Source organism: Megalobrama amblycephala, linkage group LG9, assembly GCF_018812025.1.
Source record: "Megalobrama amblycephala isolate DHTTF-2021 linkage group LG9, ASM1881202v1, whole genome shotgun sequence".
NCBI lineage: Eukaryota > Metazoa > Chordata > Actinopteri > Cypriniformes > Xenocyprididae > Megalobrama > Megalobrama amblycephala.
In genome coordinates this window covers 17249693-17264875 of record NC_063052.1, presented here as the reverse complement: position 1 = coordinate 17264875, position 15183 = coordinate 17249693, and the positions used below count along the sequence as shown (strand labels likewise).

General features: G+C 37.6%; 1 protein-coding gene and 1 non-coding gene across 2 annotated transcripts; both read left to right on the top strand.

Annotated features, from left to right (window-relative positions):
- The first annotated feature begins 4424 nt into the window (after nucleotides 1-4424).
- On the top strand, nucleotides 4425-14926 carry pabpc1b (poly A binding protein, cytoplasmic 1 b). Its single transcript, XM_048201901.1, has 15 exons — nucleotides 4425-5133; nucleotides 6691-6884; nucleotides 7011-7126; nucleotides 9115-9254; nucleotides 9341-9435; nucleotides 9542-9679; nucleotides 11523-11618; nucleotides 11877-12149; nucleotides 12287-12377; nucleotides 12485-12595; nucleotides 14053-14201; nucleotides 14286-14370; nucleotides 14467-14597; nucleotides 14685-14783; nucleotides 14879-14926. The coding sequence occupies exons 1-14, from the start codon at nucleotides 4941-4943 to the stop codon at nucleotides 14775-14777; spliced, it is 1905 nt and encodes a 634-aa protein (XP_048057858.1). The 5' UTR covers nucleotides 4425-4940; the 3' UTR covers nucleotides 14778-14783; nucleotides 14879-14926.
- Nucleotides 9705-9841, top strand: LOC125276324. Its single transcript, XR_007186644.1, has one exon. It is a non-coding gene; the product is annotated as a small nucleolar RNA SNORA5 (small nucleolar RNA).
- Nucleotides 14927-15183: the final 257 nt, after the last annotated feature.

Here is a 15183-nt window from a genome sequence, read left to right as displayed (position 1 = left end):
TGAAAAATAGCTAAGCGTGATGTCTGTGATTTCGAACAAAAGTGGCTTTGTGGCCATTTTGATGTCAAGCTAATCGTTTTTGAATGTACATTAATATAAAAAGAAGAATGGAGAGCTTCAGAAGACTCACAAGTGCACAAGTTGGAATTTTTTTTTTTTTTTTTTCTGTCCCAATTCATTTTTATTGTATTGAAAAGAGCCACCTGGACTTTGTGTTGATTAACTCCACAGAAGAAAGTAAGTTTGGAATAACATGAGGGTCAGTAAAATTCCTTTTTCCTTCTAATCTGGGACACTGTCCTAATAGAAAACCTCTTCTTTGGCTTTGAGTGGTGTTACTTAGTGGTCAAACGGTTGTCTTCTAAGACCTGGTTTACATTCAGAGCAGGAAATGGGTCATATAATCTCAGTGGAAGCTGCAGTCATTTTAGTTTATAAAGGCCTATGAGTCCTGCACCAGATTCAGTTAACCGAGGAGAGGTGACTTTCAGGACAGGTGACTGAGGCAAATGCTGACTAACTTACATGACCTGATCTCACCAGTGCCCTCTAGTCATGAACAACAAATCAACATTGCTTGTTCATATCATGATGCCTCTACAGTACTGAGCATGTGATAACCTGCTCGTGGAAAACCTGGACAAATATGGGCAATTTTAAGTCCTTGAAAATGTATGTAGATTAATAAAATCTTTAAAAGTCATGAACATTAGTGAATTTCAGTGGCTAGAAATTGCTTTTTGAAAATGGAATAATTTATATATAAAAAAAAATCCTTATCCAGTAGTCTGTGTAGTAATTCAGTCAAAATGTGTGGTGTGTATATGTATGACACCAATGAGGGAGTATAACGTAACATAATATGATACAATTAATATAATTAGTATATCCTGATAATAACAAATCTTGATCCAATAGTCCAAATAATATTTTTTACTGAGAAAAATGTGTGGGAACTCAGGTTTATGATTATAATATAATTCCTCTGGGTGCTCCAGTTTTCATCACAATCCAAAAACATGCAGCATAGGTGAATAGACACTAAAGTAGGTGTGTGTGAGTGTGTGAAAGTGTGTGAGAAGAGCCCTGTGATGGACCAGTCATCTGCCCACGCTGGGATGGGCTCCAGTGTTCCCGTGACACTGCAGAGGATAGATGGATAGATATTATAAATATAGAAAACCTGGAAATATCGGGAATTTTTCCTGTTTCTCCATCCAATTAAATGAACTCCAGCATCTCTGTGTCCCTGTATGTCTGGAAAGCTCCTTGGAAAGGCATTGTTCCTCTCAGTTTGGGTGTGTCAGTGAAGAGCCTCGGGCTACGGCTGTGGGATGGGCCCGTGTTGCCATGGAGATGGACAGACTGCACTGAACAACAGAACTTATGTGGAAAGAGAATGAGTAACCAGCAGGAAGGGATGGGAGACAGAAACTTCTCTGAGTAATGACAAAGCACACTGTCATGCGAGACAGTACATGTGGATTATTAAACACTTCAGCAGTTCAGAAGGCAACTTTGAAACGAGCACCACCAGAGCCGTTGAAATGTAACGTTAAGTCATTTTAGATAGATAGATAGATAGATATAGATAGAAAGAATCAAATACAATTTTACTACATCCAGCATAGACATTTGTTCATGTGATGTTATGATTAAGAACAAAGAATGTCTCTGTAGAAAATACAGATCAGATTAAATCAGTGTAGCTCAGCACTGAGTGCCGATATCTGCGCAGTCAGTAGTTCTTCAAGGCCTGTTACTCCCCCTATTGGTGATTTTCAGCACAGTCATCTACATGCTATCTATAGTCCTACCTATAGTCTTTGGTAATACTCACTCATGAACTATGATGACTGATAACTAAACAAGTAAATAGTGAGGATTATGAAAGTAAATAAAAGGCAGCACTGATCAAAGACTATATCCCCTTCAGCATCATGTCCTATTCGATCAAAGCAATTAGGTTAACTACCACTAATATATGCAAAGACTCATTATTATTGGGGTTGAAGTGCAGTCAGTTATTAATAAATTACTTTTTGATACTTGAGCATTTATTTGATTTGGCAATTTTATGTCCCAGGTTTTGGACTAACAGACTAACAGACTAACATAACCAACAGGACTATTTTTGTTATATAAAGGTCAAATTAAAACTTTTTAAATGCTTTTTGTAGATTTTATTGTACTTCCCTTGCCCCAGACCCAGACTTTCAATCATAAACTAAATAATAATAATAAATTAATTATAACAAAGAATCAAATAAACAAACTATTTTCATATTTATTGTGTATAATTCTTTCAAAAATCACAAATACAACAAATTTGCCCCTAATAATTATTTTTCTTCAAAAAGTTACAGTACTTGTTTACCATGGAGAAAACAGTGTCATTTTAATTGTGTTTTATTTCCAGTCAACCTATAAGTTTGTCAAACTGCAAATAGCATGGAAATGTTATTTAATTGTATATGTTTAGGATACATAAAATGTTGGCAAATGGAATTAGTCTCTGCAAGACAAAAAAATGGAAATATTTAATGACTTCAGAATAAACTACACAAATCTCGGTGCTTCCTTTGGTCGTTGATGTAGCCTATTCACAATTTAATATCTAAATAATACTATATCTAAATAATTTTGAATATTTAATTAAGACAATTTCTGATTCTAAATGAAATTAACATAATAAACTATAATAATAATAATAAAATAATAATATTAAAAATATAATAATATAATAATATGCAGTTATTAATTTTCACTTTCGTCATTGTCACAAAAGTCAGAGCCATTTGCCCTGTCCATATACCCACATTTGCGGTATTGGCAACATGAGAGCGCATGCACGCGACAGGAGGTAAGTGAGCAAGAGTGTCCTATGTCTTAAAAATTCAAAGTGCAGCGCCCCTAATATGCAAAATAAAAATTCACTGCATTTTGAAAATCAGTATTGAAAATCAAAATAAAGCACTATAAGGGTGTCCCATTGGGTAATCAAAAGTTCTGCACACACTTGCGGTCTTCAAACCCACTTGAACACTTATCTAAAAACAAGCACTTTTGGTCTGGCACCTTATTTATAAACACAATTTTAGTCCTCAGCGGTGCTTTATTTGGAATAATTGTGATATTCTTTATAAAGATAAGTCATTGTTTTTCCCAGATTGGGTGAATAATAATTTTATTTTGGTCTCTCAATTAAGCAATGCTGATGGACACGTATTCATATTCAGAGTTTTTGAACAAGTATAACATACCTGTCACTCCACGAGAGTTTGCTATAGTAATGGATGCTCTTCTCAGAGACTCAGCTAGATCCCAGATTTCTTTGTCAGTTGCACATCCTTCTGATACAATGATTCGAAATATTTGTTTTTTTTAATCTAACTCTTCTGGTCGGAGCAGGAGAATTAGACAGCTATTTCAGAATGAGATTGCCTCTCTCCTGTACACTGTGTCCTACTGGAATGGGCAGTTTATCAACATGCCATAGAAGGAAGTGTGGACTAAATATTTAATAACCAATAAGGTCAAGGATGTGTCCTACAAATTGCTTCATCTTTTTTATCCTGTGAAGCTTTACTTAAAAATATGTTTCCTGATAATTACTCTTTATGTTCTTTTTGTGGTGCTGAAGACGAATCTATTTCTCATCTCTTCAGGGAATGCTTATATACAAGTCTGTTCTGGAAGGATTTTTGTATTTTTGTAGGTACATTTTCATCACAAAGTTTTTCTTTGTTATACGAAGATCTTATATTGGTCAGCACAATTTTGATAAAGATTCAAAGGACCAATATTTTTTGATACATTTATTTTTCTAGCAATTTTTCTTACATAAATATAAATTTCAGAGTGCTAAGCCTTACTTTTTATTTTTCATAAGGAACTTAAATCTTATCTAGACACTCTCCTTACATCCAGCAGACTCACTGTGTCATTTGTATGATATTTTCTTGATTTTGTAACCTGCTATTGTACTTTCAACTGTATTTACCCCTGGCATTGTTTAGGGTGAATTAAGGGTGATTGGGACACTTTTTGCCATTGAGATGAATTGGAAAAACTGTCCCAATCAACCTTAATTCACCTTATGTTCTTAGCAATGCAAAAAAACACATCTAAAGTTTTGCAAATACGTCATGTAAGTAGGTCTAGTGCAAGCAAGTGTGGGTATTTGGACAGGGCAATACGTCTCTATATGGCCAAAGAGTATAGTTAGTGTATATTCTTTGATACGACTCTGGCTCTGACAAAAGTCAACTATTCGTCGCTCTGTTTATTGGACATATCTGAGGGGTCTGGCATTTTTCATCCAATGATCATCCAAACCGGTGAGCGACTGTTGCGTCAAATTGCGTTTTTTACATGCGCGTGCACGGTGGATGACGTACCGACCGGTATATATGTGACGGCTCAGTCCGCCCCTTCCCTCCCGAAACCCCCGGCTGTTAGTGCTGTGTGAGTGCGTGTGTGCTCCGGAGCTTGCCTCGGCACACATTATATAAAAAATAAAAAAAATACAAAAAAATTTAAAAACTTTTAAAAACTCCAAAAAATCCTTTTTTTTTCTTTTTATAAATAAAATTTGGTGAAGTGGGAGCTGGAGACCTTGAACCATCGCAACAAATCTGAAAAAATAACGATAACGTTATAGTCTGTGAGCTTGCAAAGGCCTAGCGGTTTGCTTGATTCGTTGGTTTGGATTTTTTCGCGTTTTAAATTTTTTGTTGCCCTTATTAGTCATTTTAAACGAAGCACCAAACGCTTTAATTGTTCCATAAATAATCTTTTAGTCGACGGTTTTAAATTGTTAAAATTGGCGTGTTTAGATTAGCTTGACAGCTAACTATATTCTGACGTAGTTGAGCTCACGCGCTAGTGCCGCGAAACAGGTAAAATTCTGCAAGTTCACAACTGCGACCGAAGAGAAAATGAACCCCAGCGCTCCTAGTTACCCCATGGCCTCGCTGTATGTTGGGGACCTGCACCAGGACGTGACTGAAGCCATGCTCTACGAGAAGTTCAGCCCGGCCGGTGCCATCCTCTCCATCCGCGTGTGCAGGGACATGATCACCCGCAGGTCGCTCGGCTATGCCTATGTCAACTTCCAGCAGCCTGCAGATGGTGAGTGTGGTGTAAAAGATGCCTTTTACGCTAATGACACACTGACAAATAAATATGGGGGTTCATCAATATAGTGCCTATTTGAATATCTTTTTAGTGACCATATGCAACATGCAACCATATGTTATGAATCGATGTCTTGTCGGTTGATTATAAAGGGTTTAAGATGAGGGTTGCACCGCGTGATGTAGCATGACAGCAATGACTTGCATGATTGTCATATTTAAGGCGTGGGTGGGGCAGAGTGTGCAGCAGAGATAAATCCCCATAAAACTGTCTAGTTGGGATAGTGTCTTCATCGCATTGATTATGCTTGTTTGTTCAGAAGTTCAGAAATGAATGTGGTTATTATGAATAATGCTATAAAACTAGGGACCAAGTAATGTCCATGTATTGAATTTCTCACTTTTATTCTTGGCCTAATTAGTCTAGCTTTATTCAGATTCCTAAATTCGGTAACTAGTGTAAATTTAAAGGATTAGTTCACTTTCAAATGAGAATTACCCCAAGATTTACTCACTCTCAAGCCGTCCTAGGTGTATATTACTTACTTCTTTCTGATGAACACAATCAGAGATATATTAATAAATATCCTGACGCATCCGAGCTTTATAATGGCAGTGAGCGAGACCAACTATGAAGTAAAATATCTTGCTTCTGCCAGACCGCCTTACGTATTCAAAAAATGGAACTGGCGTTGTGTCAGTTAAGCTTTTTCTGTAAGTTGAATAGGGAAAGTGTAGGACGTAGCATAAGCTTTTTGAACTGCAAGAGTTTTACACTTTCTTCGTAAGTTGAAGGCAGTCTGGCGGAAGCTTGATATTTTACTTAATAACTTGTCTAATATGTATTTTTTTTTTTTTTTTTTTTTTTACACAAATGCATTACTTTGCTTCAGAAGGCCTTTATTAACCCCCCGGAGCTGTGTGGATTGTTTATGATGGATGGATGTGGATGGAGACACTTTCTTCAGCTTCATACCCGTGACCCCTGTTCACTGCAATTATAAAGCTTGGATGCTTGAGGATATTTATTAATATATCTCAGATTGTGTTCATCAGAAAGAAGAAAGCCATATAGACCTAGATGGCTTGGGGTAATTTTCATCTGAAAGTGAACTAATCCTTTAAGGCAAGACACCACAGGTGAACATGACCTAGTAGATATGACCATATACTTCCCCAGTTGATTAATCAAAGTACATTGAGACAATTTTGTATTATACGTTTTCCGAAATGTTGTTTAAATATGCAAATGATTAAATATTTATTATCTAATTAAATATGCACTAATTTTCTTACATTTCCAGAACCGAAATCTGGAAGTTTTTATCACTCCATAAATCAGAAAAAAACAAAAAAAAACAAAAAAAAACCCATATTTTTTTAATAAAATGTCATACAAATCAGACAAATGATACATACATAAACTAAAAAAAGTTTTAGAATATAGATGGGAATAAAACTGAAAAGTTTTCTGAATGTAAATGCTACTGGCTCAGTGCAGGAGAAGAAATTCATTTTGATTTAGTGAATTAATAATTGTTTTCCCTTCCAGCTGAACGGGCTTTAGACACAATGAACTTTGACGTCATCAAGGGTAGACCTGTCCGCATCATGTGGTCTCAGCGTGACCCCTCTCTGAGGAAAAGTGGTGTTGGAAACATCTTTATTAAAAACTTGGATAAGTCTATTGATAACAAAGCCCTTTATGACACTTTCTCTGCTTTTGGCAACATCCTGTCATGCAAGGTAAGGCACATACATGCTCTAGAAGGTGCTTTGCAGTGATCTGATTGTGAATGTTGTAATTTTTGTGCATGAGTGCTTCTGTCAGTCAGTGGGTGCATGATTTTATGCCTGATATCCTTTCTTAAGGTGGTTTGTGATGAGAATGGCTCAAAGGGCTACGGCTTTGTGCACTTTGAGACCCAGGAGGCTGCTGAAAGAGCCATTGAGAAAATGAACGGCATGTTGCTGAATGACAGAAAAGTGTAAGTGAGATTTGTTTTCCCAAACTTGAGCATAAAGGGTGAAGTAAAATTGCTAAAAGAACTTGCTAACTAACATAAGCAGACTTGATTTGGATTTAAAGTGTGAATTTTTACAATATATTCCTGTTAATCTAAAATATGATTTGCTGGTGATATAAAATTAAAGTGTTAGTTCACCCAAAAATGTCATTAATTACTCACCCTCATGTCGTTCCACACCAGTAAGACCTTCGTTCATCTTCAGAACGCAAATTAAGACATTTTGGATGAAATCCGAGACAGCGATATAATCACCAATTTCAAGGTCCAGAAATGTACTAAAGACATTGTTAAAACAGGTGACATGACTGCAGTGGTTCAACCTTAATTTTGTGAAGTGATGAGAATACTTTTTGTGCACAAAAACAAATCAAATATAACGACTTTATTCAACAATATCTTCTCTTCTGTGTCATTCTCATATGTTGTTTTATTAGGGCTGGGATAATAAATCATTGAATCGCAAATCAAGAAATGATTCTTGATCGATTCTGAGATTTTCCGAATCCATAGTGATTCTCTTTCAAATTGATTCTGAGCTTAGTTTTTAACGGCAGATGGCACTACATGCTTTAGAAACAGCCATACTCTGCTCTCTTCCAATTCCGTACATACCACTCGAACCTTCTATAAATAATCATTCATAAAGTTCAAAAAGGTTGAAGCGAATTACAGGGGTGTTTGCAGTGGACTGTTAACATTAATCTCACGTCATAAAAGCATTCTGAGGTGCAAATACATTGTCAAACTCAGCCAAATGCACGAGCGATCTTCTTTGTCAGCATTTGAGCGTGTGGTTAAAAACTAGCCTAGAGGGCTGTTAATCTGCTGTTAAAAACTAAGCTCAGAATTGATTCAAGAGAGAATCGCGACGCGTTCGGAAAATCTCAGAATTGATCCACGAAGGAAGGTAAATCGATTTAATCTCCCAGCCCTTTTGTTTATGTCCAGTGCTTTTAGGTTCTATCAGAACACCGACTCATTATTTGCCAGCTCCTGCGTCAGCATCACACGCATGCGTCGTGCTGCTCACGTGTGCAGCTTTGGCCTGTACTGAGCCGGCGTTCGGACATAAACACGGAAGCCTTCACTGTGCATTTGTGTTCCCAAGATGAACGAAGGTCTTACGAGTGTGGAAAGACATGAGGGTGAGTAATTAATGGCAGAAATTAAATTTTTTGGTAAACTAACCCTTTAAGCAACATTCTGAAAATTTAAGATTCATTTTATATTGCCTATAAATCTGCTCAAAGATTGCATTTGAGTATTGGTGCATTCACAGACACCTAAAATCTATTGCTGCATTTGAATATGCCTACATCCCTAAGCGATTTGAGCTGTGTGAGCTGAAGCTGAACAGTGAATGAAGAGATAAACTGAAGCACTTGGCTATAGTGGGTTAATTAACTCAAACAAATGCATATGAGATTCAGATATATACAGAGCCTAAGTGTATTATCTCTTGTATATTTATTCATGAAATGATGTGAACCTGAACTAAGTTACTTTCTAGTCAGAATGTGTAGCTCCCGACTGTGCGCACTTTCTGTAACTGCGCTAAACGCAAAGAATTCACAACACTAGTGTTACAATAGTGTTCTCATTATAATGTCATGTATATGAAAGTCTGCCGCTGCCTTTAACTGTATTTTCTAATAACTGTTCGTTTTGGATGGCATGCTGTCCCAACACTAACTAATCAGACCTCAAGGTAGTGTACCACCCATAATGCCATAACCAGTCACTTGATAATTTTCACAATTGATTGTCCCTGTCACTTCCGAGTACTTGAGTACTAGTGCCCATACCTAATTACAAAGGTATTGTATATTGTTGAAAAGGATGCTAAATGTGTAGATGAATTTTAAGTTCCATTTCCCAGCCCCTTGAAATAAATGTTGAGATACACTAAATTCTCCTATTGTAATAACACTCCTCTTTGCCAACAGGTTTGTAGGGCGCTTCAAATCTCGCAAGGAGAGGGAGGCTGAGCTTGGTGCAAGAGCCAAAGAATTTACTAATGTGTACATAAAAAACTTTGGAGAAGATATGGATGATGACAAGCTCAAGGACATCTTCAGCAAATATGGTAAGGTATATAAAACCACAAAACTACAATTTCTCTCTTGATTTATATATTTCAAAAACTATATATATTTTTTCTGATTTGGTAAGGTAATGCTATGAGCATCCGTGTCATGACTGATGAAAATGGGAAGTCCAGAGGCTTTGGATTTGTGAGTTTTGAAAGGCACGAAGACGCGCAAAGGGTCAGTTCAGTTTTAAATGTGGCCAAACTAACATACTTGACTTCCTGGAGTAAATGTAATCATAGGATGAACCGGTACCGAACAACCTTTGGATCTCTTGGTACAGGCTGTGGATGAGATGAATGGCAAAGAACTGAACGGGAAGCTCATCTATGTGGGTCGTGCTCAGAAAAAAGTGGAGCGCCAAACTGAGCTCAAGCGCAAATTTGAACAGATGAAGCAGGACCGCATGACTCGCTACCAGGTCAGTGAAGTTGAACTCTGACTGCTGCAGCCTTGTCAAATTCAGTGTTTCCTTTTCAGTGGACCGCACTGGCCAAAATGGCTGCAACAGTGACTTTTTAGTCCATGGGCCCCATGTTCTTTTTATGGTGGATACTAGGGGCAGTAGTGGCTATGTACAATAGTTTATTTATGAACCTAAATTAGGCTGTGTAACTGCATTTGGTTCTTAATTAGGGCCCAAGCGGAGGGCCCTACTGTTTTCCTTGGTTCATTTTTTTTTTTTTTTTTTTTTTTTTTTTTTACTTTCAGGCAGTTTTGGGGCCCTTAACACGCTCAAAAACTCTTGAAACTTTGCACACACTTTGGAACCAAACTTCATACAGTTATAGATCTCTTAGGGCCGAACAACTTTCTCACTCCAAGTCGTACGCAACCCAACAGGAAGTTAGCTATTATGGGTTGTTTGAAAAACGCATTCTTTGGAGTTTGATATATTCCTCTTTGGGGATTCATCGCAACCAAACTCTGTCAACATGAAGCCAAGACACTGAGGATATTAAATTGTGAGCAGATTTTTTTGATATCTCAAACAGTTTGGCCATAGCAAGGCAACAAATTTATGGTAAAATAAGGGAAACAGGCAGTGTTACTTCTGCATACATTAACTGATTTTGACACAACTTCAGCTGTGTTCGTTGTAGGAGGCCATCAAAGTCATAGCACCACCAACTGGCAGCAGGAAGTGTCACTTTCAAAATGCTTAATCGCCCTTATTTTTACCCAATTTGCTTCAATGTTAAGACACTGCAGATTTACACCTGTAAAAGAATTCTTGATATCTAGAATACTGTTGTCATGGCAACATGTCAAACTTTCTTTTTTGGTGTTTGAGACTCTTAGCTTGCTTCAAATTGCATGAATCTCAACATAAACATCATAGTTGTCAGCCAGAAGACATGGACAAAGCCTTAGAAATGGGTGTGGAGGAGGGGCTCTAAAGTGCCACTTAGGGTTAGTTTTACCTACAGTCACCAAAATCAGTACATAATGTTTTCATTGAGCCGGACAACTTTATAATTTACAGTCATTAACTCCGAACAACAGGAAGTCTTATTTTTGTTTGAATATGATTATTTATTTATTTATTTATTTATCAAGCTCTGAATTTTTAACTACTGTTCCAATGGCTGTCATATGATTCACACCAAACTTTCTCAACATGATGCCAGTATATTGAAGATTCTAAATTGTGAACGGATATTGGATTTCTCAAATGGTGTTGCCATGGCGAGGGATTAAAATAAGGACAAAAAGGGAAACCGGAAGAGTCTATCTTCTTACCAATAAATTATGCACCCTTTATTTCTACATAAAATACTAATATCAGAGAAAAAAAAAATCTTCCCCCTCTCAATTAAAGCAGTATGTTTAAGTTAAAATAGGCAGATTAGTGTTTAGATCTGGTTGAAAGAAAATCAAATTTAATATAGTATAAACACTAGATGGCAGCATAGGCCTATTTATAAAAAAAATTTAAAAAAAATTGAAAATTCAATGTTCAGACTGATAAAATTGTTCAGACATAATCTTTTTATCAGGTATAGCATTTGGATATATATTTAGACATTATCAAAGACTACATTGTCACAGTTTAGATTTTATTTTTTGTCTAAAATGTTAAATCTTCTGAATCTCAATCTCTCTCTCTGTCCTCCCCTCCTTCTCACTCCCTCAGTCTCTGTGAATATAGGACCCATCATCGCTGCTTGCAGCTATATTTGTATTTACTAGTTTATTAAATCTAGTGCATTGTAAGTGCCCTCAAAGATGCAGTTCTTCATCGCCATTTGATCTCTTTACAGGGTGTCAATCTCTATGTTAAGAACTTGGATGATGGTATTGATGATGAGCGTCTTCGTAAAGAGTTCTCTCCCTTTGGAACAATCACCAGTGCCAAGGTATGATTTTGAACTGACCTAGTTTTTTATATATAACAGAACATACATGTCCTATAAGATCTAAATGTACACAATGGCGGTCTTAAAAAAATTGATAAAATGTTCCATTCTAATTTTTCTCTATCATTTGATGGAGTTTGACTCTGAAAAATGTATATTACTGAAGTAAAATGGGTTGCAAATACAATTTCATGTTAATTTTAAGTTGTATGTTGCCTTTTGGACAAAAATTGAAATATTCTCCCTCTTCCTTCCCAGGTCATGATGGACGGTGGTCGCAGTAAAGGCTTCGGTTTTGTTTGTTTCTCTTCCCCTGAGGAAGCCACTAAAGCAGTGACTGAGATGAATGGCCGTATTGTGGCTACTAAGCCACTGTATGTGGCTCTTGCTCAGCGCAAAGAGGAACGGCAGGCCCATCTCACCAACCAGTACATGCAGAGGATGGCCAGTGTCCGTGCAGTGCCAAACCCAGTTATCAACCCCTACCAACCTGCACCTCCATCAGGATACTTCATGGCTGCCATTCCGCAGGTAAGCACAGTCACTTGGTTGGTTGTCATATTGCTTAGATTAGCATTACTTCTTATTTCTACATTTAATCATTTAGCAGACGCTTTTCTCCAAAGTGACATATTTCTACTCCATTTAATGAATTTCTTGCATCACAGGCCCAGAACAGAGCTGCATATTACCCTACAAGTCAGCTCGCCCAACTCAGACCTAGTCCCCGTTGGACCACACAAGGCGTCCGGCCTCAGCGTAAGTCAACTTTTTATACCAGAAACCTGCAGTAATAAATGAATCAAATGTCACTGATTCATGAAGTACTGATTCATACTAATATAGATATTTAACATTTCCTACAGACTTCCAAAACATGCCAGGCACAATGCGCCCATCTGCCCCTAGACCTCAGACCTTCAGCACCATGCGTCCTGCATCACAGGTGCCCCGCATGATGTCCACTCAGCGTGTTGGTGAGTCTTTTCTAGAAAGCTTGCTTTGGCAAGCTCTTTCGAACCCCTGAATCAAACTCCAAACAAACTTCATTTTGACTTTACACCAGTTTGTTCTTCGATATTTGAAGTATATTGGGGCCTTTAGTCTGGTCCAGGAGTGCTCAATCATGTTCCTGGAGATCTACCTTCCTGCAAAGTTTAGATCAGGGATGGAAAACTCAGTTCCTGGAGGGCCACAGCAGAGTTTAGTTCCAACCCTGCTCCAACACAGACCTATAGATTGCTTTCTGAAAGCTGAAAAATGCTGTCTTTGGAGGATGCATTCAAGGTAGGAAGGCATCAAGGCATGTCCGAATCCAATGTTAGTTTCACTTCCTGATCAATTTTTAAGGCCGCATAGATGCATCCTTCCCTGCCTTTATCCCACAATCCTGTTCCATTCCGTGACAGTTGAACAGCCTAAAACATAAAGATAACGTCTGAAAGTTGAGGTTGTGTGTAAATGTATATTATTTTTTTTTTTTTTTTTTTTTTTTTTTTGTTGTTGTTTTTTTTTATCAACTTTTTCCACTTTTGATGGTAATTTCTACCAAGAAATTACTATTGTAGTAATTAAATATTTGCTTGGTTATCACCAAAGCTCTTTATTTTGCTGTAGATAATTAAACCGTTACGCTGCCTCTGAAGGTATGAAGTACCTTCATGTGCAAACGCTGTCTGCAGAGTCATTGCCTGATATGCAGCAAGTCAGCTGCCTAAGCTTTTGGACACAGCCGTAGTTTTGGAAAGCCTGAAGGACTTGATGAGCTGGATCAAGTGCATTTAATTAGGGTTGAAGCTAAACTCTGCAGGGCTGTGGCCCTCCAGGAACTAAGTTTTGCACCCTGGCTGGTTTATATTAGGGATATATTTAGTCGACTAGTCTCGCACATCCCTAGTTTTATATCCAACCTTAATCAAACATGCCTGAATCAAATTAAATTCTTACTATTAAACTTTCTTGGCTGCAATGACCATTGGTTTAAATGATGGTTCCTCTAAAAACACACCCATAATGCATTCTGTTCTTTTTTTGACCCAGATCAGATGCTTTTTTTTTTTTTTTTTTTTAAATGCACAGCATTTAGTATATGTAACAAACTTTGCAAATGAGCCAAGACTATCACTATACACTATATTTATTTATTTTATTTATTTATTTATTTTTTTTAAATGTTTGAGAAATACAACTTTGAAAAAGGAAAAAAAGTTAGACTTTTTGTACTCTGGTTCATTTTGATTCTGGTATCAACTGAAAATTTGTTATGAGTCTACATCTGAGTTAGATTTGTCTCAGTTGAGAATATATAGCCTGTTGTTTTGTTACGGGGAAAAATTAGGTTTCATAAATGTGCACTGTTTTGAACAGACAAGTTGAGATGATTTTAATTAAATCCATTTTATTTCAATTGATTTTGATCCTGTTGCTCTCTCAGCTGCTCAGACTATGGGTCCACGGCCCTCCACTGCAGCGGCTGCAGCTTCTGCTCCTCCAGTACGCGGCGTGCCTCAGTACAAATACGCACCCAGTGTCCGCAACCCTCAGCAGCACATGAACACACCGCCTCAGGTTACCATGCAGCAGGTAAGACTCTGCGCAACATAAATCCCGTCACATCTAAAAGATGTGATTTTTGTGTTTACTCTTCTGATTTCCTCTCTTCGTTAGCCTGCTGTGCATGTGCAAGGACAGGAACCACTGACGGCCTCCATGCTCGCCGCTGCTCCTCCACAGGAACAGAAGCAGATGCTGGGTAAAGATTTCTGAGTTTTTGGATTTTTCTTATTTGTTCCTCCCACCACACTATAAAATTAGGTTAATGCTTAATTTTCCTCTTTTTCTCTCCCAGGTGAGCGTCTCTTCCCACTTATCCAGAATATGCATCCCAGCCTGGCTGGCAAGATCACTGGTATGCTGCTGGAAATCGACAACTCTGAGCTCCTCCACATGCTGGAGTCTCCGGAGTCTCTGCGCTCCAAGGTTGGACTTGTTGAATGGTTGTTTTTGTGAACTCTATGGAATGGAAAGTATTTGAAAAGCATAAATGTTTTGTCAAATGTCTGACAGGTTGACGAGGCGGTGGCCGTGCTCCAGGCTCACCAGGCTAAAGAAGCTGCTCAAAAAACTGTGACCAACTCTGCTGGTGTGCCAAGTGTTTAAGCCAAGGTAAAATGTTCCTTTTGTTCTTGTTTGTGTTTCTCCACTCGCATCAAATGTTCAGTCTGTTGGTGAACTGAGGTCATGATATCTCTGTTTTACAGGGGTGCGCAACCTTGAATCTTCAGAGAGGGGGAAAAGTAAACATCGGAGAAAAAAAAACTAAAACACAGAAAACATCGCAAAACATCTAAAACCATATTTAAAAAAGAAACTAGAACGAGCCAGGTCTAGAGACAAGCATTCTAGGCCTAGTTAAGGTATTTAAAAAATGAATAAAAAAGGAAAAACAGACAAAAATTATGTTGGGGGTTTAAAAAAAAATCCACAGTACAGGGAGTAAACAGCCGTTAAGCATTCCTGCCTTGTTTTATTTCTTTTAATGCCTGGCTATGTCATGTTCTTAGAA